Genomic DNA, 25,621 nt, shown 5'->3' with positions numbered 1-25,621 from the left:
AAGCTGGAGGCATAACACTACCTGACTTTAAGCTATACTACAAAGCTATAATAACCAAAACAGTATGGTACTGGCATAAAAACAGACACACTGACCAATGGAATAGAATAGAGAATCCAGAAATCAACCCACACACTTACTGCCATCTGATCTTTGACAAAGGCACCAAGCCTATTCACTGGGGAAGGGACTGCCTCTTCAGCAAATGGTGCTGGGATAACTGGATATCCATATGCAGGAGAATGAAATTAGATCCATACCTCTCACCATATACTAAAATCAACTCAAAATGGATTAAGGATTTAAATATACACCCTGAAACAATAAAACTTCTTAAAGAAAACATAGGAGAAACACTTCAGGAAGTAGGACTGGACACAGACTTCATGAACACGACCCCAAAATCACGGGCAACCAAAGGAAAAATAAACAAATGGGATTATATCAAACTAAAAAGCTTCAGCACAGCAAAAGAAACAATTAACAGTTAAAAGACAACGAACAGAGTGGGAGAAAATATTTGCAAAATATACATCTGACAAAGGATTAATATCCAGAATATATAAGGAACTCTAACAACTGTACAAGAAGAAAACAAGCAACCCAATTAAAAAATGGGCAAAAGAGCTAAGTAGGCATTTCTCTAAGGAAGATATCCAAATGGCCAACAGACATATGAAAAAATGCTCAACATCACTCAGCATCCGGGAAATGCAAATCAAAACCACATTGAGATACCATCTAACCCCAGTTAGGATGGCTAAAATCCAAAAGACTATGAACGATAAATGCTGGCGAGGCTGCGGAGAAAAAGGAACTCTCATACATTGTTGGTGGGACTGCAAAATGGTGCAGCCTCTATGGAAAATGGTATGGAGGTTCCTTAAACAATTGCAAATAGATCTACCATACGACCCAGCCATCCCACTGTTGGGAATATACCCAGAGGAATGGAAATCATCAAGTCGAAGGTATACCTGTTCCCCAATGTTCATCGCAGCACTCTTTACAATAGCCAAGAGTTGGAACCAGCCCAAATGCCCATCATCAGATGAGTGGATACGGAAAATGTGGTACATCTACACAATGGAATACTACTCAGCTATAAAAACGAATGAAATACTGCCATTTGCAACAACATGGATGGACCTTGAGAGAATTATATTAAGTGAAACAAGTCAGGCACAGAAAGAGAAATACCACATGTTCTCACTTATTGGTGGGAGCTAAAAATTAATATATAAATTCACACACACACATACACACATACACACACAAACCGGGGGGGGGGGGAAGAAGATATAACAACCACAATTATTTGAAGTTGATACAACAAACAAACAGAAAGGACATGGTTGGGGGGGAGGGGGGGAGGGAGAAGGGAGGGAGGTTTTGGTGATGGGGAGCATTAATCAGCTACAATGTATATCGACAAAATAAAATTTAAAAAAGAAAAAAGAAAAAATAAAAATAAAAAAAAAAAATAAATGCCAGCCACTGTACCAGAAAAAAAAAAAAAAAAAAAAAATGAACATTAAATGGATGGCTGCTGTCCATCCCCAGCAGTGAAAAAATAAATAAATAAATAAATAAATAAATAAATAATAAAAGGAAAAAAGAAAAAAAAAAAAAAAAATCCAGAATATACAAGGAACTCAAACAACTTTACAAGAAGAAAACAAGCAACCCAATTAAAAAATGGGCAAAAGAGCTAAGCAGGCATTTCTCTAAGGAAGATATACAAATGGCCAACAGACATATGAAAAAATGCTCAACATCACTCAGCATCCGGGAAATGCAAATCAAAACCACACTGAGATACCACCTAACCCCAGTTAGGATGGCTAAAATCCAAAAGACTCTGAACGATAAATGCTGGCGAGGTTGCGGAGAAAAAGGAACTCTCATACATTGTTAGTGGGACTGCAAAATGGTGCAGCCTCTATGGAAAATGGTATGGAGGTTCCTTAAACAATTGCAAATAGATCTACCATACGACCCAGCCATCCCACTGTTGGGAATATACCCAGAGGAATGGAAATCATCAAGTCGAAGGTATACCTGTTCCCCAATGTTCATCGCAGCAGTCTTTACAATAGCCAAGAGTTGGAACCAGCCCAAATGCCCATCATCAGATGAGTGGATACGGAAAATGTGGTACATCTACACAATGGAATACTACTCAGCTATAAAAACGAATGAAATACTGCCATTTGCAACAACATGGATGGACCTTGAGAGAATTATATTAAGTGAAACAAGTCAGGCACAGAAAGAGAAATACCACATGTTCTCACTTATTGGTGGGAGCTAAAAATTAATATATAAATTCACACACACACATACACACATACACACACAAACCGGGGGGGGGGGAAGAAGATATAACAACCACAATTATTTGAAGTTGATACAACAAACAAACAGAAAGGACATGGTTGGGGGGGAGGGGGGGAGGGAGAAGGGAGGGAGGTTTTGGTGATGGGGAGCATTAATCAGCTACAATGTATATCGACAAAATAAAATTTAAAAAAGAAAAAAGAAAAAATAAAAATAAAAAAAAAAAATAAATGCCAGCCACTGTACCAGAAAAAAAAAAAAAAAAAAAAATGAATATTAAATGGATGGCTGCTGTCCATCCCCAGCAGTGAAAAAATAAATAAATAAATAAATAAATAAATAATAAAAGGAAAAAAAAAAAAAAAAAAAAAATCCAGAATATACAAGGAACTCAAACAACTTTACAAGAAGAAAACAAGCAACCCAATTAAAAAATGGGCAAAAGAGCTAAGCAGGCATTTCTCTAAGGAAGATATACAAATGGCCAACAGACATATGAAAAAATGCTCAACATCACTCAGCATCCGGGAAATGCAAATCAAAACCACACTGAGATACCACCTAACCCCAGTTAGGATGGCTAAAATCCAAAAGACTCTGAACGATAAATGCTGGCGAGGTTGCGGAGAAAAAGGAACTCTCATACATTGTTAGTGGGACTGCAAAATGGTGCAGCCTCTATGGAAAATGGTATGGAGGTTCCTCAAACTACTGCAGATAGATCTACCATACGACCCAGCTATCCCACTGTTGGGAATATACCCAGAGGAATGGAAATCATCAAGTCGAAGGTATACCTGTTCCCCAGTGTTCATCGCAGCACTCTTTACAATAGCCAAGAGTTGGAACCAGCCCAAATGTCCATCATCAGATGAGTGGATATGGAAAATGTGGTACATCTACACAATGGAATACTACTCAGCTATAAAAACGAATGAAATACTGCCATTTGCAACAACATGGATGGACCTCGAGAGAATTATATTAAGTGAAACAAGTCAGGTACAGGAAAAGAAATACCACATGTTCTCACTTATTGGTGGGAGCTAAAAATTAATATATAAATTCACACACACACACACACACACACACACACACACACACACACACACACACACACTCACAAAACCGGGGGGGGGGGGGGGGAAGAAGATATAACAACCACAATTACTTGAAGTTGATAGGACAAGCAAACAGAGAGGACATTGTTGGGGGGGAGGGGGGAGGGAGAAGGGAGGAAGGTTTTGGTGAAGGGGAGCAATAATCAGCCACAATGTATATCGACAAAATAAAATTAAAAAAAAAAAAAAAGTACTGGGGAAAATTTTTGAAAAAAAAAAAGTATCAGATTTTACTTACTACAAAAGCCTAACAAAAGTATACTATCTATTTAGTTTCATTTTCTCTTAGTCTGAATTCTTTTGAAATAGAGTACAGAATCACAAAGTTTAATGAAAATCAGGTGATTGTTTTCCTTGTTATAACACATCTGAGTAGAAAATGAGGGAGAATAAGGGATGTCTGTAAGAAATGCTGATGAAATTCTAAGAAATAAGCGGTTGTGGATATTGAGATATTGAGCTGGATTCCAGGAAAATGGGAAAAACCATTCCTAAATGAAGAAGAAGCATGAGCAAAGACACAGAAATGGGAAAAAATAGGACCAGCCCAATTGAAGCACAGGATTTATAACGAGAATAAGGGAAGACATTTGAAAAAAGTAGGATGTATTTATATTGTTTAAGGCTTTGAGTAAAACACTAAGCTCTATAAATGTTTGCTTGTGAGTTATCAGTAGCTAATGTACATTTCTTCTTGATTTTCTAGAATATAAATTGCACCAAAACAGACACTGTAGTAGACAGAATAACTGCCCCCCAAAGATGTCCATGTCTTAATGCCTGGAACCTGTGAAAATGTTACCATACATGACAAAAGGGACTTTGCAAATGTGAATAAGGATTTTAAGATGAGAAGATTATCCTGGATTATCTGGATAGGCCGAATGTAATCATTACCAGGTCCTTCTAAGGTTAGCAAGGGAAGCAGGAGAGTCGACAGAGATATGAATACTATACTGAATTGCTTTGATGATGGAGGTAGGGGGCCATGAGCCAAAGAATGTATGTAGGCAGACTCTAGAAGGTAGAAAAGGCTAGGAATCAGATTCTCCCCTAGATCCTCCAGAAGAAACACAGCCCTGCCAACACCTTGGTTGGAACCCACTGACATCTATTTCAGACTTCTGACCTCAAGAACTGTTAGATAATAAATTTGTGTTGCTTAAAGCCACTAAATTTGTGGTATCTTGTTACAGCAACAATAGGAAGCATATAGAGACCAGACTATTTCTGTTCACAATTGTATTCTTAGTACTAGAATATTTGCTGAGTGGATACAAGGGGGCAAAGTGTTAACCATGTGTGACAGAAAGCAAATAGAAGGGATTAAAACTAAATTGAATTTATTATAAATAATATTATTTTACATACCACTAAAAAAGAGAAAAATGCTGCCAATTAAGCAATGACAATGTTTTATCACTTACAATTTTTATGTTATGTATATTCATAAAACTATTTAAAGTTCATTCAGATTAATTATATATCACTCTTGTGCATACACAAAGGAAAATAAGAAAACCAAAGTTATTTCTACAATTTCTTCAGAGTCCAATACTTCTGAATATTTTGTATTATTTACCAACTTATGGTATGATGCACTGAAAAGGCACATTATTTATGCAGTATTCTTGTCAAAAATGTTTAACCTGAACCTAATCATGAAAAAATAATCAAATACAAATTGAGGGTCATTCTGCAAACAACCAAGCTTAACTCTTCAAAAGTATCATTGTCATGATAGACAGAAAAAGCTGAGGAACTGTTCTAGATTAAAGAAAACTAAAGAGATATAACAACTAAATACCACATATGATGACCCTGATTGGATTCCCTATTAGTTTGAAGTTGTTCAAAATAATAATGTGGAAACCAACAAAAACACAACAAAAAAACCACACCTATGTATACAAGAAATAAAACTTTACAATTTGAAGCACCTGTGTAACGCACCTACTTTTTGTCATTTGAAATTTTTATCCTTCCTCTATGTCTAGCTAGGACATGGGAGGAAGTCATCTTCCCATTATTTATTTTCTTTGCAGATATATACACATACCTTTCTTCTTATTTTAGGGGTCTTTTTTTTTTTTTCCTGGCAGCTAGCTGCCTGTATGGGAAAGCGAACCCTTGACCTTGGTGTTATAACAACACACTCTAATCAACTGAGCTTTTACTGGCCAGCCCTTAGGTGTCTTATTGATAGTAACTATGGAGAGAGAAAGAGACCTGTAACAAAAAAATTAATGTGGGAAAAGTTACAAAATTCTTATGGTTCAGTTCTTATATCTGATTCCTGGTCTACAGTTTGACTCCTCCTAAGATACTGCGAGGCTTATGGGAAACTTACTTTGTCTTCTCTTTTCCACTTTTATGATACACCCATCTTAGAGTTCAACCATAGTGCAGGCCCAGTTCACTTTAAGTGCCAGAAGATACAATCTAGGCAAAATAATAGCTACCACCTTGATTAAAAGGGGAAAGCTTCCATAAGTGGACCTACAGACAAGTAACACTCAAGACTCACTCAGAACTGCTCTACCCAAAAGCAAGCTATAACCACTTCATTGAAGTGGAAAACTAACACTGTCTAAATAGTAGTGTTCTTACACTGGGATAAGTATAGCTTGGAAATACATAAAGACTGTCTGAAAAGTATACTGTCACAGATAATTTTAAGGAAATTCATTTCCAGATCCTCAATTTACATCTATAGTATTTTCTAAACATGATCTACCTGAGAATGTCACTGCATTCACCGTAGCAGGTGAAAGTCACAGTCCTCACTCATTACAAAACTTACTATTGTGAATTGCTCTGAAGCATGAAATGTGAAACAAAAGGATAATTCTACATATTGCTTGAGGAAAGCTTCTGGCTTCCTGTCATATATATGAATATATATGACTGAATTCCATTATATGGTAGAATAGGGATAAGTAATGACAATTTTCATTTAGTGACCTCACCTCTTCTATACTACACCTTTTTTTCAAAGAACGTATAGCCCTTGAGAGAGAATCTCGGGAGAACAAATAAAGAGAATAGCAAAAGCAGTATAGATTGGTGCCTGTGGTTCTTTTAAATATAACTGGAATGTGAACAAAGATTAGCCAATTTTTTCAAGAATAAAATTCAGAGATAAAACTTCTGCATGATTATAAATTCAGCATGGTACTCATTTAGTTAAAAATCTATTTTGTCAAATCACATCATAAAATATGTATTCCAATATAGTCTATACTATTCTTATCTCATCTTATAAAGTAAGTCTAATTTGGCTGACTGGTTTGCCAATGTGCCTTAACATTACCAGGTAAGTTTATGGTGGCCATTTTACACAAATTCAATAAACTAATAAATCTGCAGCTTCAGGATTTAAAAAATGTGTAAAAGATACAATATAACAAAAATAATATTCTAAAAAATATCATTATAGCTGTAATAACAGTAACAGCATTTTAATTTTCCCAAATTTTTCTGAGTATATCAGATTATATAAGGTTCCTTTAAGTGAAAGTGTAGCAGGTATAATTAATAGATGTTTTGATTAATCGCAATAAAGGCTTTTGGTGTAGTTTCTAGAAATTGAGAAAGTGAATGCTTCTAATGATTGGTAACAAATGTTTTATAAGCCAAGTAGTAAACAATCTTCTGTTTTCAATAAAATTGAAGAAGTTATATGAGATGTTTTTAAAAATTTTTTCTTTTGCATTTATTATTTTATCCAATTTCTCAAATATATTTGTTGTTTTGATCTGTTGTGTACTAATAATTATAATAACACAAATCAGAAGAAAAAATTTTAATATTTAGAACATTATGTGCATCAGAAATAAAACTAATTTTAAAATTTTAAATCATTTACATATTTATAGCAGAAGTACAATAAGTTGATCACTAAAAGACTTTTCAGCAAAAAATATATTACATTAGAATAAAATTCTGTGAGAGAAATGAAACAGAAATACAAGTTCAGAGAAAAAGCAAAAATGTAAAATATTAATGAAGAGCTTGTTAATATATTTTTCTTTAAATGGATGATGACATATATAAAATCATTATAGTATTTAAATTCCATTGGAGACATTTTTTAAAGAGATATGAAATGTCAATATTTAACCAGAGCTAAAAATTAAATCCTAAATTAAACTTATAATGAAAAAATTTAAATATCAAACATGTAAGAGAAATACGTAGTGTTTTTACAATTCTCTTACAGAATACATGAATGAGAGTTTAAAGACTACTCAAATCTCACTTTTTCCATAAGAACTATCTGACCCCCTTTTTAATGCTACAACCTGCTGCACCCCAAATCTGGCACTTCCCCCCTTTACCATGCCATACTTTTTTGATAGCATTTACAACCTTTTAATATAACATGATTTACTCATTTGTTGTTTATTGTCTGTTTCCTTCTTCTAACCTGTTAGCATCAGAAGGGGAAGACTCTTTCGTTCACTGAGGTATTTCAAGTGTCTAGAACAATGCCTGGCATGTAGTAATAAGTGCTCAATAAATATCTGTTGAGTGAGTGAATGAATGAATGAATGAACATACAAATGAACATGCAACAGAACAAAGTAAGCTGTACCAGACAGCCACCCTATAGTGAGGTCTCTCAAATTCCTCTTTTAAGACAAAGGTGAGAAGATGAAGGTTTTATGACTTCCAGTTAAATAGGGCAATTGAAAACTCACATTTTTCCTTATTCCCTCCCCAAATCCAACTAAAATGAAAGTAAAGAAAAAAACAAGTATTAAGCTATGAGGACAAAGAAAATGGAAAAGGATATAAATAGTAGATAAAAGATGTCAACAGCATTTTAAAACTTTTAATTTAAATAAGTGAAAAATGTCAAAATATCTGCAAAGGAAGAAGCCAATAACCAGCAAGCCAATTCAGCCACAAAACCTTGGAAAGACTCAGGAACTGAAGTTATCAGCTATCTCTGAAACTGAGAGGTAGGACTAAAAATAGAATTGATTGGAAGTCTATAAAAGGAGCAAATCTCTTTGCCTACCCTGAATATACAGGTACCTATCCTTCCCTTAACCTGGCAGAACGTAAGAGGTCTATTCTCTACAGGCAGAATCAGGGAAGAGAAGGTAGGGAGAGGAGGAGAAGATACCACACTGATAGCAGAGGCATTAAATAAAAGTATACAAATTGCATGGTGAAATACCCAGCAGCTCTCCTAGAAAGCTGGCAGCCAGTTTCATAAGCTCCTGGCAAGAGATGGAAAGATTCCTCTGTGGGTAAGGTGATAACCCCCCCTCAAAAGAAACAAATAAAAAGATGTAGACATATGGGAGCTAATACAACATAAGATATTTTGATAAGAGAATAGATAAAATGTTTATATTCGAAAAACACTGAAACAAATACTTACATAACCAACATCTGGTCTGTAACATGTGTACGCTCCTAAGATACTATGTAAGACATCATGATATGGGCCACCCTTAGGAGAGAAAATTGAAATTTGAAACTATACAAATAGCTTTCTCTGAGTTAATTGTCATATAACATGTTAATAAACTGCAGCATTTCCTAAATGACTAGTTTTAGTATATTTAATAATTGTCAAAAATATTCTAAATGCACTCTGCCAAGATGTTTTCTAAATTATTAATAAAAAAGATATAATCCTGAACAATAACAAAAGCCAAATAAATTCACTTGATGGATACAAGCTACTATGTAGTTTGCAAAACATTTTAAAGACTTCTAGATTTGGTACAATAAGAGTACGATGGATACAAACTTTCACTTTATATTATACAATTTCAGCAAAAGAAAACCATCAGGCTACATTAACTTAAGCCGTATTAATGGTAAAAATTTTATCTCATTTTACTGTTATCAATCTAAAGATAGCAGAATTCCACGTACAAAGTCTTGATTCAAATATAAAATACGTATAAAATGCAGTCATTTCTCATAAAGTATAAGCAACTTCATAACAGCCTCTGTACAAAAAAATAAGCTTTTTCCTATTTCAATAGTAATTCTGAAAAGATTTAAGTTTTGGGACAGAGTTCTTTTATATTTTAACAATTTACTAGACAAACTATACATACATATATATATATACACACACACACATATATATGGGGATTTTTTGGTGGCTGGCCAGTACAGGGATCCAAACCCTTGACCTTGGTGTTCTAACATCACACTTTAACCAACTGAGGTAACTGGCCAGCCCTAGACAGAAATATTAAGAATTTGAATATTTTATAGAATAAAAACTAAAACAAAGAAATTCACCATAACAAAAATTCATCAAGTACCTACATGTGCAAGGTATCACACATTTTGTTAACTACAATGTATTTTAGTCAATTAAATAAAATAACAGAAATCCCTGTAAAATTTTCCTACTAGCCTTACACTATTTATATAAAGGCTCCCAATTTTTATAGTTTTGCCTTTTTAAAAATACATTAGAGGGCTGGCCGGTTAGCTCAGCTGGTTAGAGCACAGCTTTGTAACACCAAAGTTAAGGGTTTGGATCCCCTTACTGGCCAGCCACCAAAAAAAAATATTGTAATACCATAAAATAAAATAATATAAAAATACATAATAGCTGGACACTTAAAGAATTTGTTCCCTTGGACATTAAAATTTTTTTTCTTTTTTTTTTTTTTAAAAAGATGACCGGTAAGGGGATCTCAACCCTTGACTTGGTGTTGTCAGCACCACGCTCAGCCAGTGAGCGAACCGGCCATCCCTGTATGGGATCCGAACCCGGGGCCTTGGTGTTATCAGCACCACACTCTCCCGAGTGAGCCACAGACCAGCCCTAAAATATTTTTTCTTAAAAAAAAAAAACTAGTTACAAGCTGGTTAGAAACCCTCACCTTCTGAAAGATGTAGAGAGATGGAAATGTACGGGATATGTCCAATTTAATTAATTCCAGACTGGCCTCTCGATCAGCAACAGATATACCTGCATTTACCAAGTAGATAAAATTTAAATGATCACCTGGCTGTAACAAGTTCAATTTTGTACAAACAGAATGATTATCTAGCATGTGTATTATTTAAGGGAAGTTAAAAGCTGAATAATCAAGAAATTTCAAGAAATGCCACATAGCTTTTGCTAAAACTTAGAGTCTCTTTTATGAAGAAAATATCTATACATTAATCAGAAAGTTATATGGTAAAGGATTTCTGCTTCCAGTTTTTATAGAAGGTAAAGGTAGACTACCATTTCCATGTTAACAACTAGGAAAAAACAAATAATTACAAAAGATTAAAAACAAATATCACATTTTTTTAAAGTCATCAGAGAGCTGTGGATATAGAAAGATCTAGAGGATTTAAACTTCAGAAAGGGAAGAGCCTTTCCTATGTGAGTGGATACCAGTGGCTGTTTTTCTTCTTAAGGGCATCTGCCACATCTGAACATGGGCTTAGGATTGAGCTTGCCATAGATAAAGGTACTCTGCTTGGGGAAAAAGAAATCCAAGGAGTTTTTTGCTGCCAAATACAACTGACATGATAGATAGGAATCTGGAAGAGCCCTCATTGTATATCTGGTTTTTCCCTATAGGACTTCTGCTGAGTGCAGGAGGCTGAGGTGGAAAGACATAATGAAATCACCCCAAATCACATCCTCCTAGGGAGAGCATATTATTGGAGGGAAAAGCCAGTGATAGAACTAGGACAGTTCTTCCCATCAAGAAACTTGAAACCCAAGATAAACTAAATCTATCTAAAGCTGCAACCTTCCCCAGCCTAGCTCAATTACTGATTAAACTGAGGTGATAAACCCCTAATCCAACAGCCTAACAAGAAAACAGCATGCTTCCTCTGCAGGGGAAACATCAGCTTCAGTTTCTGTATTATTTTTATATGCAATGTCTGGCATACAATTAAAAATTTTAGCTACACAAAGAAGCAGGAGATTGTGACTTATAATCAAGGAGAAAACCAGCTAATAGAAGCAGACCTGCAGATAAAAATATTCTTACTAAATAAAAATATTCTTACTAAATAAAAATATTCTTACTTGTATTATTAAAATACAAGTAAGAATATTATCTGTTATAAGTATATTAAACAAAATGGAGAAAAAGATGAGGAAAATGTATAGGACAAAAAGATGAAGAATTTCAACAGAGAAATAGAATGTATAAAAATAACCAAGTGGGCATTCTAGAAGTACAAAGCATAATATCTGAAATTAAAATCTCATTAAACAGATTTAATAGTAGACTGAATAGAGCAGAAGAAAGGATCAGTGAACTTGATTAAAGATCAGTAAAAACCATTTCAACTAAAGCAGAGAGAGAAGACTAATTAGAAAAAAAAAATGTAACAGTCTGTGGGACAATGTTACATGATCTATAATACACCTAAGTGTAGTCCCAGAAGGAGAGCAAGATAGATGAGGCAGAAATAAAACTTGAAAAGATAATGACCAAATGTTAAATGATAACTACAAATTGTAAACACTCAGGAAATAAAAAACAGCAGTTTAAATGGAACACTGCTTCTGATTGGAAAAGTCTTCATTACATTCAATTAATTTCCATTGAAATTATCTCCATTTATTTATGACAAAAGTCTCAGAAGTGAATGCATACAATTTTATTTTGTTTATTTATTTATAATTTAAAAAAAAAATTGGCAGCTGGCCCGTATGGGGATCCAAACCCTTGACCTTGGTATTATAACACCATGCTCTAACCAACTGAGCTAACTGGCCAGACATAATAATTTTATTTCTTATAATTTCAATATTTCATAAAAACAAGTTTAAAAAGAATGATGAAACAGCTGAGACCCTGCCAGTAGAAAATTTCTTACATCTTCACCTTCCTTGCACTTTGTTTCCCCACAAATAGCTGACATAGCTAATAGGCCTCAGGATGATATACATGAACCCTTCCGGAAATCAAGTCTTCTCTCTGACCTTGTTTAGTCAATTGTCCCTACCCTAATGTTCATTTTTCTAAAACAGAAAAAAGTTTTCAAATAATTTAGCAGAGTTGTTTACACACTCTAGAGAACACCTATAGAAAAGAAACGTGACTGCCAGAAAAATAGCTCCTCACTATTCAAGGACAATAAATGGTTGAATAAATTTACCTCAATTTAATAAACTACAATGACAGGGAAAAAAGTGTTCCTGTTTACTCCAAAACGATTAGGAAAAGAATTGATGAGGAGGAAAAGATGGTGGCTATGAGTGAATTAAATGAACAAAGAATAAGACATGATAAGAATTATAAATAATATATAAGGGAGTGAATGAAAATCAGTGGGTGGGGAGAGACAAGAGATCACAAGTGAGGAGTGAAGATCATCTACCTTTAAGTTAAGTAAGAGTCTGCCCTAAAAATACTTCATCCCATTAGCCCTACTTTTGTGATTTAAGTCCTGTACACTGGAGTCCACCAAAACATGGGCTATATCCCAGCTTCCCTGCTTACAAGTTATTTAACTACTCTAAGCCTCAGTTTCCTCTTAAATAATTCAGGATAATACCACCTACTAAAAGGGTTATTAAGAGTAAAGGAGATAATGTATATAAAGCAATTACTACAGTTCCTCACACATGATACAAAATCACACTATTGTCTTCAGTGGCTGGATTTTCATCCTGAAATTCTTCTTTTAAAAAAAAAAAATCACACCTTCTGTATCATTCTCTGAACTTGTTTCACCGAAGCTTTTCCACCGTTCTTTTGCTCTTGAGAGGAAAATTTCATAAAGTTCTGGGAGAAAAAAAGAACAAAAATTCATTAAAAATAGGAAAGAAATATATTCACATATTTTTATTTTTACTCTTTACTTATTATAGGTCAGGTATCCCTGATATAGCAAGTATCAAAAAATTGGCAAATCTGAGTACTTGATTCTACCAAAACTATTCATTATACAACCAGGAAGACAGCAAATAAAAATACTGCAGAAAGACCATCCAAATAGCTACAATATAGAATGTACGTATGAGGCAGGAAGAGATGCTTCTGCTAAAGGAGTATCATTGTGGGACATCAGAAATATGATTTTTGGAGTCAGTCAGAGCTAGATTCTCTGCCACTTACTACCTGTGGGACTTCAAGAAAGTTACTTAACCACTCTGGAACTTGGCTTTCTTCATCTGTAAACTGGAAACAACACCTACTCACAGAGTTACTGATGATTAAACAAGAAAATTTATGTAAAGCTCCTAGCACCTTATAGCCCCTCAATAAATGTTAGTTCTTGCTTTCTTTCTATGCCGAAACTGGTTTTTCCATTATGCTATTGCTATCTAAGGCTATCTATATTCCACACAGATTTGGTCTAAGGATCTACACCCTATCTTTTTAATTTAAGTCCACACTCAATCACTTTTTGAGAGTCTACCACTGTACTTCCATATGTACGATCTCATAAAAATTCCACACACAGAAAAGATTGAAATTTTTCTCTTAATTCTCAAATTTTAATTGTCTTTACTTTCTAACTAACCATTACAATTATTTGATCTTACATAGAGATAGTAAATTTCAATGACAGAAGAACAGCAAAAAATATTTCTGGCCCAAACACCAACAATGATATATTATCCAAAATACCAAGAATATTTTTTGATTCAATTAATTCTTTTAAATAATTTACTTATTTTTAAGGTAATACATGAACACGGTTTTTAAAAAATTCAAACAGTACAAAATAGCACAAAGTGAAAAATATATTCCTTTCCCTCGGATGCAACTAGTTACCAGAGCTCTCATGAGCTCTAGCAAAAACGAAAATATGCATGCACAAGTTTATACATATATATACTCCTTTTTTTAAAAAAAAAACAAAGTGGCAATATATTATATGCACTGATCTGTACTTTACTTTGTTATATGGGAGACTGTTCCACATTCGTATATCTGCTTTCATTTTAAAAAAAAAAAAATAACTGCACAGTATCTTATGTATGACTGCACCATAACAAGTATTCTTATATTCACAAGAATTAGACCATTATTAAATAGCTGAGTAGATATATTTCAAATAGACTCTTACTATTCTAATCTCTTCTCTCTTCTGCTCACTTTTCATTACTACTAATAGTTTGGAAAAAAAAAAGTTTTTAAATCCACCTCAAAATTCCTATTACTTGTGCCCAACTTCATCAATAATTTGATAGAAGAGGTAAACACAATTTTAAAATTTATATATACAACTATTTGGGGTTATCAGGCATCAAATTGTAAATCCATACTTTTTTAATTTCAAACTGGCTCTAAGACAGGTCAATTTCATTACTCTACCCAAATGTTAAAACTGCCTTGGGAGAAGAAAGGCTCATCAAACAAATCCATCACTTTTGGAAGCCATAAAATTGATTCAAAAAGAAATGTGTTAATGCATATCAAAACAGCAAATCAAATCTCCAGGGAAGATTTACAGTGCTTATCGCTAAGAACACCTGCATCTCAGTTCAATCCCAAGCTTGGCTCCTCATGTCACACTTATTTTGAATGTAAAAAGTGAGAGCTTGAAGCAGATTCAAAGATGGTACCTTACACCTGAACAGAGAATACTTTGATTTCAGTGTATGCTTGACTTTCTGATTTTGCGACATGATGATATTATATATACTTTCAGAAAAGTGCACTTTCACTATAATTTTATATTCATTACCACAAACAACCTTAGAACAATCCTTTGAGACAGCTAATAATCCTACCCCATTTTACAGATGAAGAAAACTAAGACTTCTAGATGTTAAGTAATTTGCCCAAGGTCATAAACCTACTAAACATAGTGGAACCAAGATTTGACTGACTTTAGAGCCCTTATTCTTATCTACTAGTCTCTAGTGGTTATAAATTTCATCATTAAACATACAAGAGTCAAATTATTAGAGCAATTCAAAAATAAACAAGGTTATCAAAAAGAAATTAACTTCAACAAAATTTAGCATCATTCCCACCACTAATGAAGAGAAGAGAACGGTACCCATTCCATTCCTGAAAACATAAATGTTCAGTATAGAAAACCTAAAATTACTGTGAAAATAAATGATCCTATTACAAAACTTTAAGAATTTTGAGCTTTAAAAGAACCTTTTGATTACAATGTCACAAAACGTTAACACCAACTTAACCAATATTTTAATATCTAAGGTATCAAGGTACCTCACATTCTAAAGCCAAAGTTATCAATTAAAAAAAAAAAAATTGCAAACAAAGCATCAAATCCTCACCCATAGGCAAAACTGATTTTTAAGACTTAAACAATTATAACATGTTCAAAAGTCATTAATAGTAAGGATTTTTTAAAATCTAACTGAAAGTTCAGACTATAACATAAAAACATTTATTTCCTTTTAATCAGTTCCAAGCACAGAAGGCAAAAGAAATCTTTGGAGAAAACAGTTAAGTCATATAATGTCTAATCTTTTCCAACTTAAATTAAAACTCTTAATTCTTCCTTTAAATTCTACTTCTAAATTTCTTTTCAGTTCTTTTAAAATAACATGTTTGGGCTGGCCAGTTAGCTCACTTGGTTACAGTGCAGCCTTGTAACACCAAGGTCACAGGCTCGAATCCCTGTACCAGCCAGCCACCAAAATAATATTAATTAATTAATTAAATAACATGTTCATTGCAAGATACTTGTAAAAATCAATTTTTAAAATCATATATAATCATGACATCCAAAGTTGGCATCACTTTTAAGACTAAATATAAACATTTAGATTTTTGGTATAATTCTATCCAATTATATAAAATATTGATTGCTGCAATGAACATCTTTATACAAAAACTTTTGCACCCAATCCTGATTACTGACGTAAATTCTTAGAACTACGATAAATAAGTCAAAGGTTATGTTTTTTGAGACTTTGGGTAAATATTTCTAAATTATTTTCAGTTATATCCCACATAGGTAATTCTCATTCATTTTAATTCTTTTAATTTTAGGGATGAAAACCAGTATTTTGATGTTCTAACATAAATGTCTTCGAATTGGGTAGCACAAGGAAAATGGTTAAATAGGTTATAGTACAGCCAAACTGTGGAAAACAATGTAGGTATAGTATATATGAGGTAGATTTGTATGTACTGACATAGAGGTACGTTCTAGAGTACAGCATGAAAGAACGTAAGCCATATAATAATCTTCAAATAAACTACTTTTTCAGTGAAAAAAAAAAAGAAATAAAAAGGGAAGGAACTCTTAAAAATTATTGTATGTAGATACACTTTTTTATGTACATAGAAAAAAGATCTGGAAGAATATACACCAAATTGCTAACACTGCTTACAGTAGGACTGAAAATAGAAGCTTGGGTGGAAGAAGCTTAAGGTTTGAACATAATTATTGTCTGAATTTTTTTCAATAAACATATAAAGAAAAATTTTAGAAGTAATAGTAACAATATATTATTTCTATTATTATACTAGAGTCCCTAAGCCTTTCTGTGGTGCCACTGTCTAGCGTTAACATTATCACTCAGACCGATTTAGCACCTTTTATTGTGAACTATTTAATTTTCCTCTATTTGATATTAGCCTAATTTTATCTAAATTTTTTTTAATTCACAAAACTGCTCTACATTTACTCCTATCCATCAAGGTTTTAAAAATTTTAAGAAAATAAGACAACTTTTTGAGAGTCCTCTTACTTATTTTTCTGTTTTTTAAACTTAAAAATTTTTTAATTTAGGAAAAAAAAGCAAAAAAAACAGTTTCAGCAGAGAAGTAGGAAAAGAAATTTCTAGCCTTCCCCCAATATTTATGTTTTTTTGAGTAAAGATGAAGCCTTTTTACAATGACTATTTTCCTTTTCCTTATTCATCCATTGCCACATAGAATCCCAGAAGTTTTTGAAACTATCTACACTTATGATATTTGGATGTCAAGAATATTATTTATAGTTGTAAACTAAAGGAAAAACCATAAATCTTATTTATATAATAGGAAATATAGTAACTTATTAAATCATACCAGTTTGGGGTAGTGGTGGGGAAGGCAGTGAAGCATGCTCTTAAAATGACATTATATATAGTAATGCCTTTTTAAATGACCACTCTACTAATCTGCTTTGTAACTCTGGAGATGGCTATTTGTATGTGTGGGAGTAACTGAATATAGAATACAAACCAGGAGTGATATTTAGTTCATTTCCTACAGCTAGACTCCAAACTTTCCCACGAACACTAGGGGGCAATCCCTGCCACCACAATTCTCGAACTCTTCTTGTACTACGCCTAGAATTAAAGGAGGAGAAAAAAGGAAAAAGTTACTTTTTATACCAAAAACACTAATTGCATGATGGTTTACCTAGTCTATGGCCAAGTGATCAAATGATTTTTAAGAAAATAGAGAATATTCAATGCATTCTTTACTTCGGGTTTGTGCCTGCACACAACAGTAGCCTACAAAATGTAAAATACCCCAAACATAGACTATAGTAATTTAAAGGGAACCACCTTCTGTAAATGCCACTTATACCAAGAATGCAATAAGAGAATCAGAAATATGTGGATAATTATGAAAAAACATAATAAAAGGGACATAAAAAATGTGTTGCCAATTCAGTATCAAAAACAAAACCACAAAGAATCTACTAAGTGTAAGGCCCTAATCTTTGAGGGATAGTGTAGTAGTCTACTGAAAGATTATGGGCTTTAGAGTCAGAAATACCTGAGTTCAAATGTACTTTAACCATTCACTAATTGTGTAACCTTGGGCAAATCACTTAACCTCTCTGACTTTGAGCTTCCCTATAAGATAAATGGAAGTAAAAATGCATACACCTCATAAAAGTTTTAAGAATCAAATGCCGTTACTTAAGTAAAGTGCCTAATATTTGTCACACTGTGCCAATAGTCAACAAATTTCAAATGTACATCCTATACTAGGCATTGCAAAAGATATCCCTAACCCTCCAGTCCAGAGGAAAGATAAGGCATATACAAAAATATTATCAAAAAATAAAAGGCAGAATAAGACAAGAAGTAGATGTCTCAAAGTATAATGATGGGACATCTACAGAAGGAAAAGATCACATATAACATATTTCCTTGATTATGAGAGAAGCATTTTAAAAATTATTTCAATAATAATAAATGGGTCTTACAATGAATGTACATATTTAACATTTTCTTTCCAAAAACCTGCTATTACATTAATAGTGGTCTTAGAATTGACGGTACGTTCGAATTAAGAATATATGGTAGCTGAGGAGATTAAAAGTTTCTTGAATCAACTAGCACTTCAGATGGTTCTCAAAGGATAAGATTTTGACAGGTATAGAGAATAAAGGAAGTAGATTTTAGAGATGGAGGGATTTATAAAAGCAAAGGTATAGAGATAAACATGGAAATTTTCAGGTTAATAGTACAAGTTAGCCAAAGTATAAGTTACATGCTGGGAAGAAATAAAAATACAGAATTAGACACTTGAGATCTTTGGAGACACGCTGAAATTCAGGAAAAGTCTGCTTACTTACATTACTTCCCAATTGGGCAGTATTTCATTGATCCAAATTACCATTGCACTTGCAATACTTTCTTCCTGTTTAAATCGTTCTTTCATTATTTTTTTTCTTTTATGTGCTTCTTTAATTTCTGTTTTAAACAAGTAAGAATTATTTCAATACAAATGAGCTAGATCACAACCCTTTCTCCTTCTACCTAACTCTACAAAAGAGGTTTTCTCAAATGATTATTCTAATAATAGGAAGGAAGGATGAAAGACAGGAAAAAAGAAAAAGAAAATGAACTCAATCAACATAATTTTAAAATAACATCTTCTATCCTACAAAAGTAAATGGAATAAATGCCAGAAAAATCATTTAAGTAGATTGCTGTATCATATATTTCTATTTATACCTAATCTGTGAAGTGAAATTTGTTATGAATTAACTATATTTTTTATTTAAAAAATAAACGCCTGGCCAGTTAGCTCAGTTTGTTAAATCACAGTGTTGTAACACCAACATCAAGGATTTGGATCCCTATATCGGCCAGCTGCCAAAACACAAACAAACAACTAAGAAATAAGCAACTGTTTGCAACTGATCGATACTCATTTTTCTTTCTTTTTTAAAATTTTTTTTACTGGCCAATACAGGGATCAAACCCGAGACCTTGGTGTTATCAGCACCATGATCTAACCAACTGAGCTAAGTGGCCAGCTAATACCCATTTTTCACACAAAGGGTTCATAAATATCCTGATATAAACCACATGACATTAAAAAATGATTTTGCCAATGGCACTACTAGTATATGAACTCTTTTAGTATGGTGTTTCACTTTACTAATTAGATTGAAATTTAAAAATCTCCCCAACAAACACATATACTAACAATACACTTGGAAATCAGGGGTCACAATTTAGGAACAAGAGATGCCTCAAATATAGAGAGAAGAAAGTTATAATTCAAAAGCTATATATAATTTTAGCACCAGTGAGGACCTCAGAGATGAGTTAATCAAACTGCTTTCAAACTGTGTTTCACATATGCCTCAGAAACCAGCTTGAGGAGCAAGCAGGAGGACAAGTAAACAGCTCCACATTCTTTTATGTGTTTTATGCATTCAAATTCTCTGTAAGATATCTTGCGAGAAGGTCCCACTGCTTTTTTTTTTTTTTTTTTTTTTTTTTTTTTTTAAAGTGTTGAAAGAGATACTTGAAAGCCCTTATCTAGTTGGCCTGCCTCCCACACTTTACAAATGAGGAAATTAACAATGGACCTATTCAGAGTATCACATCCAGGTAGTATCAAAAAGGATTAAAACTGTAGCCTTCTGATTATCCAGTTCAATATCACATGTTTTTACGATCATCTACTTATCAATAACTACCTTAAATGTTAATCAAATAGTAAACTGAATGTTAAGAGTCAGTAAAAACTTATTGGATTTGTTAGAAATATTTCAAATTCTGTATAGTAAACTCAACTAAGTTTAAATAATTAGGCCTTTTAGAAAGATATAACTAGCCTTATATTTCCTATGTTTCTGCTAGTATTAAAGAAGTAACTTCATTTCCAAAATAGTACCATAAAGCAGAACCATATAATATTATAATATTCCATTCACTTAAGTCAAAGAAAAAAATATCAGTTGTTGATAAGGTATAGGTCTAAAAATATATACAGCTGTTAATATTTTCTTAAAATATATGTTTATCCTAAACTAATAATAGTCAGTAAATACATAGTGTTAAATTATTCTCATATTATCTTTTAGGCTGGAAGAGAGAATGAATGAATAAATATGTGAATTTATACACGAGAGTACACATTTATGAGCCTGACCAAATAACACAACTGGGACTCTGGAGAGACTTCATAAGTCACAAAAACATATTTTAGTTTCAAATCATATTCCCATAGCCATATAGGAAGTTATCTTAAAATGTTAAAATTATTAAATTATAAAACATCAAACACCTAAAAACTATAAAATGTAAATTTATAAATTAAGATAGCAGAAGTCCAAGTTTTATGACTACAATTTCAAGATCCTTCATAGATAGTCTGTTGCATTTCTCCTCATATTAGTTTTGTGAAAGTACTTGCAAAGTACTATGAAAGACTTTGATTCTGGTATAACATTTTATTCCTCTTTAAGAACAAACTTAAATATAAAAATAGTACAAATAAATAAGAATTCAGTACCAGAAGACAGACTTGATCAATTTCACCTTCATCTTCCTGCTCAAGTCAGTAAATTAACTATACTATTTAGAGTTAAATTTTATACCTCGTTTTTTTGCCTCAGCCACCATCTCATCATATTCTTGTCGGTGACGCAAAGCTTCTTCCACAGATTTGGCAGGAAGATTTCTGAAAAAAAAAAAAAATTACTTAAGTCAAGACAATTTTTAAAAGATTAACTTGTATACTTATGAACTCCTTTCCTTTTACAGCCAGATACAATTTCTAACCTAACCTTCTCATCTCATACATTAGGAAAGTAAGAGGCTAAAGAGAACTCTGCATTGTAGAAGAAAATTAGAATTCAGGTTGCTAATATTTATTGTGTGTGTGTGTGTGTGTGTGTGTGTGTGTGTATTTATGTCACATGCATGTAAGTTTATATATATTTAAAAATTTCAGATTCCAGCTAATATTTTTAGGTTATTTGTTAAACCCACTTACCAGACTTTTCTTTTTTTAATCAACTTTTTTGAGGTGTAATTTATACACAATAAAATAAAAAACGTATTTTACGAGTAGTTTGATGAGTTCTAACAAATACACGTACCTTGTGCAACCAACACACCAATCAAGATATGGAACAATTCCATCATTCCACATTTTCCTTCTGACCCCTTTGCACTCTATACTTAATTACCACACAGAATCATGTCTCTGATTTCTATCACTATAGATTAGTGTGCTACCTTTTAAAGAATATATAGACTCCTTTGTGGTTGGCTTTTTTTGAGCAGTATATTTTTGAAATTCATCTATAGTATGCATAAGTAATGTGTTCCTTTTAATTGATGAGTAGTATTCCATTTATTCATGTGGATAGACATTGGGTTGTTTCCAGTTTGGGACAATATAAATAAAGCTACATAAATATTATATCAAGTCTTTGTGTAGGCATTTGCTTTCATTTCTCTTGGGATTGGATTTGTTAGAAATATTTCAAATTCTGTATAGTAAACTCAACTAAGTTTAAATAATTAGGCCTTTTAGAAAGATATAACTAGCCTTATATTTCCTATGTTAGGAGTAGAATTCTTGGGTTATAAGGTAAGTGCAGGTATATCTTTATAACAAACTGCCAAACTGCTTTCCACTTACTAGAGTTTTAAGACAACATTTTAACTAAATATTTGATAATCAATTATTCCTTTGCATACTATACTTTGGTTTATCAAATCAATGGCTTCACAGAGTCAGTGATTTAGATATATGAAAATGCAAAAAGAAATACATTTGTATATTACCACGTATCCAAACATATAGTAATAATGTCCAGTTTTAGAAATCATTTTTTTCTTTTTGACAGGCTAGGGTGGGGAAAGATATGTGGCAAACTTTCAAATTATGCATTGTACTGCTTCCCCTCTTTTCAACTTAAGATTCCTCAAGTAAGTTGTAGCACAGAGAAATAAAGATTAAGACTTCCGCTTCAGGCCATAATGGAATAAAATGCACCAAATTTACCCTCTCACCTTAAATAATTAGAAAAATAGACAAAATGTACTAAACAGTTTACAATGGACAACAAGCAGCACAAGACAGTGATCCTTACAAAAAAGGAAAAAAGGTTACTCTACAAATACCTGAGCTTACTGCCTGGAGTTTCCAGGTCATAGTGGTGGAAGTGAGTACCCAAACAGGGTCCATCAGTCTTCCTGAGTTGAGGAGACAGTTTAGAGTTGGGCAGTCTGAACCAGATAGAATTTGCATATCAGAGAACCAGAAAGAAGGGAGCTACAGAGGAGTCCTCTAATAATGATCTGTACAGGTGTTTGATTAAACAATGGCCAGGGAAGAACCCCAGACTCTCCTGAGCTGGGGCTGCGGGGGGCCAAGGGCCTCGGTCACACCCCAGTGAAACCTGCAACCAGCCCAGCAATGACCACCAAGCCTCTGCAGGAAGCACCCTGGGCTCTCCCAAACCAGGGCTGTGGAGGGCTGAGGGCCTCGACCACATCCCCCCAACACACAACCAGCCCAGTGAAGACTACCAAGCTGCCACAAGAAGTGCCCCAGGCTCCCAAGCTGGGGGGAGGGGTGAGGGCTTTAGCCACACACCCCCTGACATCTGCACCCAGCCTGGCAATGACCAAGCCACCACCTGAAGCCCCCTGGCCTCCCCTGTGGGAATGAGAAGGGTGCCACAGGCCTCAATCCCACCCCACCTCCTTCCTCCTTCTACCCTATTTCCTTCCCCTTTCCCCTCTCCTCCTCCCTACTTCACAACATCATAGAATGTAAAAATAATTATATTAATAAATAAAATAAATACATAAATAAACAAAAATAAAAATAAAACAATGGTCAGGGAAAGAACCACCAGAAAGGAATAGTAAGAACATTTTCAAAGATCACACAGGACCAGTTGGAGTGGAAAGACTTCCTAATAGATAGACCATCAGGCAGCCTTTAGAAGGATATTGCCTCAGTATTTGGGATAAATTAGCTCTCAGTAAAGACTATTCTGAAACCACTCTAACAAAGATTAGATCAAAAGGATCAAACCAATTCCAAATAACTACATACCACACTAAAGCCAAAAATATTTACAAGCATACAAAAAAAGTCCAGCATCCAACTATGTAAATCACAATGTCTGGCATACAATAAAAAAAACCAAAGAATGTAAAGAAGCAGAAAGACATAACACATAATAAGAAAATCAATCAAGAGTAACAATGCAGAAATGTCATACATAATACGATTATAAAACAAGGATAATAAAATAGTTGTTATCAAATGTAAATATAAATATAAATCAAATATGAAAGAGTATATATACTCAAGAAGATAGAAAAGCATACTTATAAATACATAAATATAAATCAAATATAAATATGTAAGCACACATACACACACACAGTTAAGGTAGAAAAAATGATGAGCACAGTGAGAAGAAACACTCAAGAACCAAACAAAATTTTTACAGATGAAGAATGCAAGTTCTAAAATAAAAAATATACAAGATGAGACTAATGGAACTGACAGCAGATTACATACTGCAAAAGAAAAAAATCAGTGAACTTGAAGACATAATATAAAACTATACAAAATGAAATATACGGAGAAAAAAGCCCAAAAAAGAAAAAAGAGAGAGAGCAAGAGCATCTAATTGAGCTGTGGGGCGTGGAACAATATAAAGCAACATAACATGTGTTTAATTGTCATCTCAGAAGAAAGCGGGGTGGGAGCAGAACAAAAAATATTTGAAGGAACAAAGGCTAAAATTTTTCTAAAGTTGATTTTAAAAACTATAAATGGAAAGATAAGCATTAAGTTCAACAAATCCCAAACAGAAGGAATGTGAAGAAAACGACACCAAAACACACCATAATCAAATCAGAGAAATCAAATTGAGGAAAATCAGAGATAGAAAAAAAAAAAGCTTTAAAAGCACTGAAAAAAGAAAAAGAATTCACTGCCAACAGAACAGCACTACAAGAAATATTAAAAGAATCTTCAGGCAGAAGGAAAATAATACCAGATGGAAACTTATAGTAGTAAAGAGAGTACTGATAGTCTATGGTGTGAACTGGCAATAGAGATTAGCAAAATATCCCCATTGGATACTCCTAATCAAACACTAATAAGAAGCAAGGAGCTGGGTGACTATGTATATGATACTTTTAAACATTTTTGGAAAACTAACAAATACAATGACATTGGTCAGTTGCTCCTAATGTCATTAGACAAAGTGGAAAAAGAAAAGGATGAACACAAGGATTTGAAGTTCACCTCAAATGACTGAAAGCTTCTATGTGTGCCCTAAAGAAGACCCTTATGTCCTGTAGAGCAGGGTTAAGAGGGCTGAAAAATCACTGCAGAATCTCATCCCATGACTGGCTGAACTGCAGAAAAGTTAACTTCCTGTTCCCAGGGTGGCTACTGTGAAAGTGAGGGCAATGATTAGAAAGAAATGGGATCCTAAAAGTCAGAATGAGGATGCATGGGAAGACCCTGAGGAAGCTGGGGACACTGAATCTCTAAATTCTGATAAGTCTTCTTTGCCAGTGGAAGAGGCCTCTGCACCCCTGCCTAAGAGGATCAACCCTACATTGCCTGATGAAATTGTAATGGCCTTTCCCCTTGGACAGCTGCCCTACAAGATGATGCTGATTCTCTTCAGGAACCACTTTTACAACCCTCTTTGCTCCTAGACCTATAACTAGACTCAAGACCCAGCAGTCCTCTAAAGGTGAGGTACAAAGTGAGATCCATGAGGAGGTACATTACACTCCCAAACAACTACTTGAGTTTTCTAATTTATATAGACAGAAATTGGAGAACATGTATAGGAATGGATAGTAAGGGTGTGGGATAATGGTGGAAGGAACAAGTATTGATGTGAGATAAAGTTGGATCAGGACGAATTTATTGATATGGGCTCATTGATATGGGAAAAGTCTGCATTTAATGTTGCAGCTCACGGAGTTAGAAAGAGCTCTAACTGGCTGGCCCACAGTGACTGAGTTGGGGATG

General features: G+C 33.6%; 1 protein-coding gene across 2 annotated transcripts in view; it reads right to left on the bottom strand.

Moving 5' to 3' along the window:
- The window catches only part of TBC1D12 (TBC1 domain family member 12), a 120,683-nt gene that overhangs the window by 10,391 nt on the left and 84,671 nt on the right, over positions 1-25,621 (bottom strand). For both annotated transcript variants that reach the window (XM_063102697.1, XM_063102698.1), the window contains exons 4-9: positions 21,189-21,271; positions 18,927-19,044; positions 17,576-17,682; positions 13,115-13,195; positions 10,331-10,419; positions 8,857-8,928 (exon numbers count right to left, since the gene is read on the bottom strand). In XM_063102697.1, coding sequence (XP_062958767.1) covers positions 8,857-8,928; positions 10,331-10,419; positions 13,115-13,195; positions 17,576-17,682; positions 18,927-19,044; positions 21,189-21,271 — 550 coding nt within the window. The remainder of the gene's footprint in view (positions 1-8,856; positions 8,929-10,330; positions 10,420-13,114; positions 13,196-17,575; positions 17,683-18,926; positions 19,045-21,188; positions 21,272-25,621) is intronic.

The sequence above is a fragment of the Cynocephalus volans genome, chromosome 7 (genome assembly GCF_027409185.1).
Source record: "Cynocephalus volans isolate mCynVol1 chromosome 7, mCynVol1.pri, whole genome shotgun sequence".
NCBI lineage: Eukaryota > Metazoa > Chordata > Mammalia > Dermoptera > Cynocephalidae > Cynocephalus > Cynocephalus volans.
Note: the sequence above shows the minus strand (reverse complement) of the source record. Positions and strands in the feature narration are given on the sequence as shown.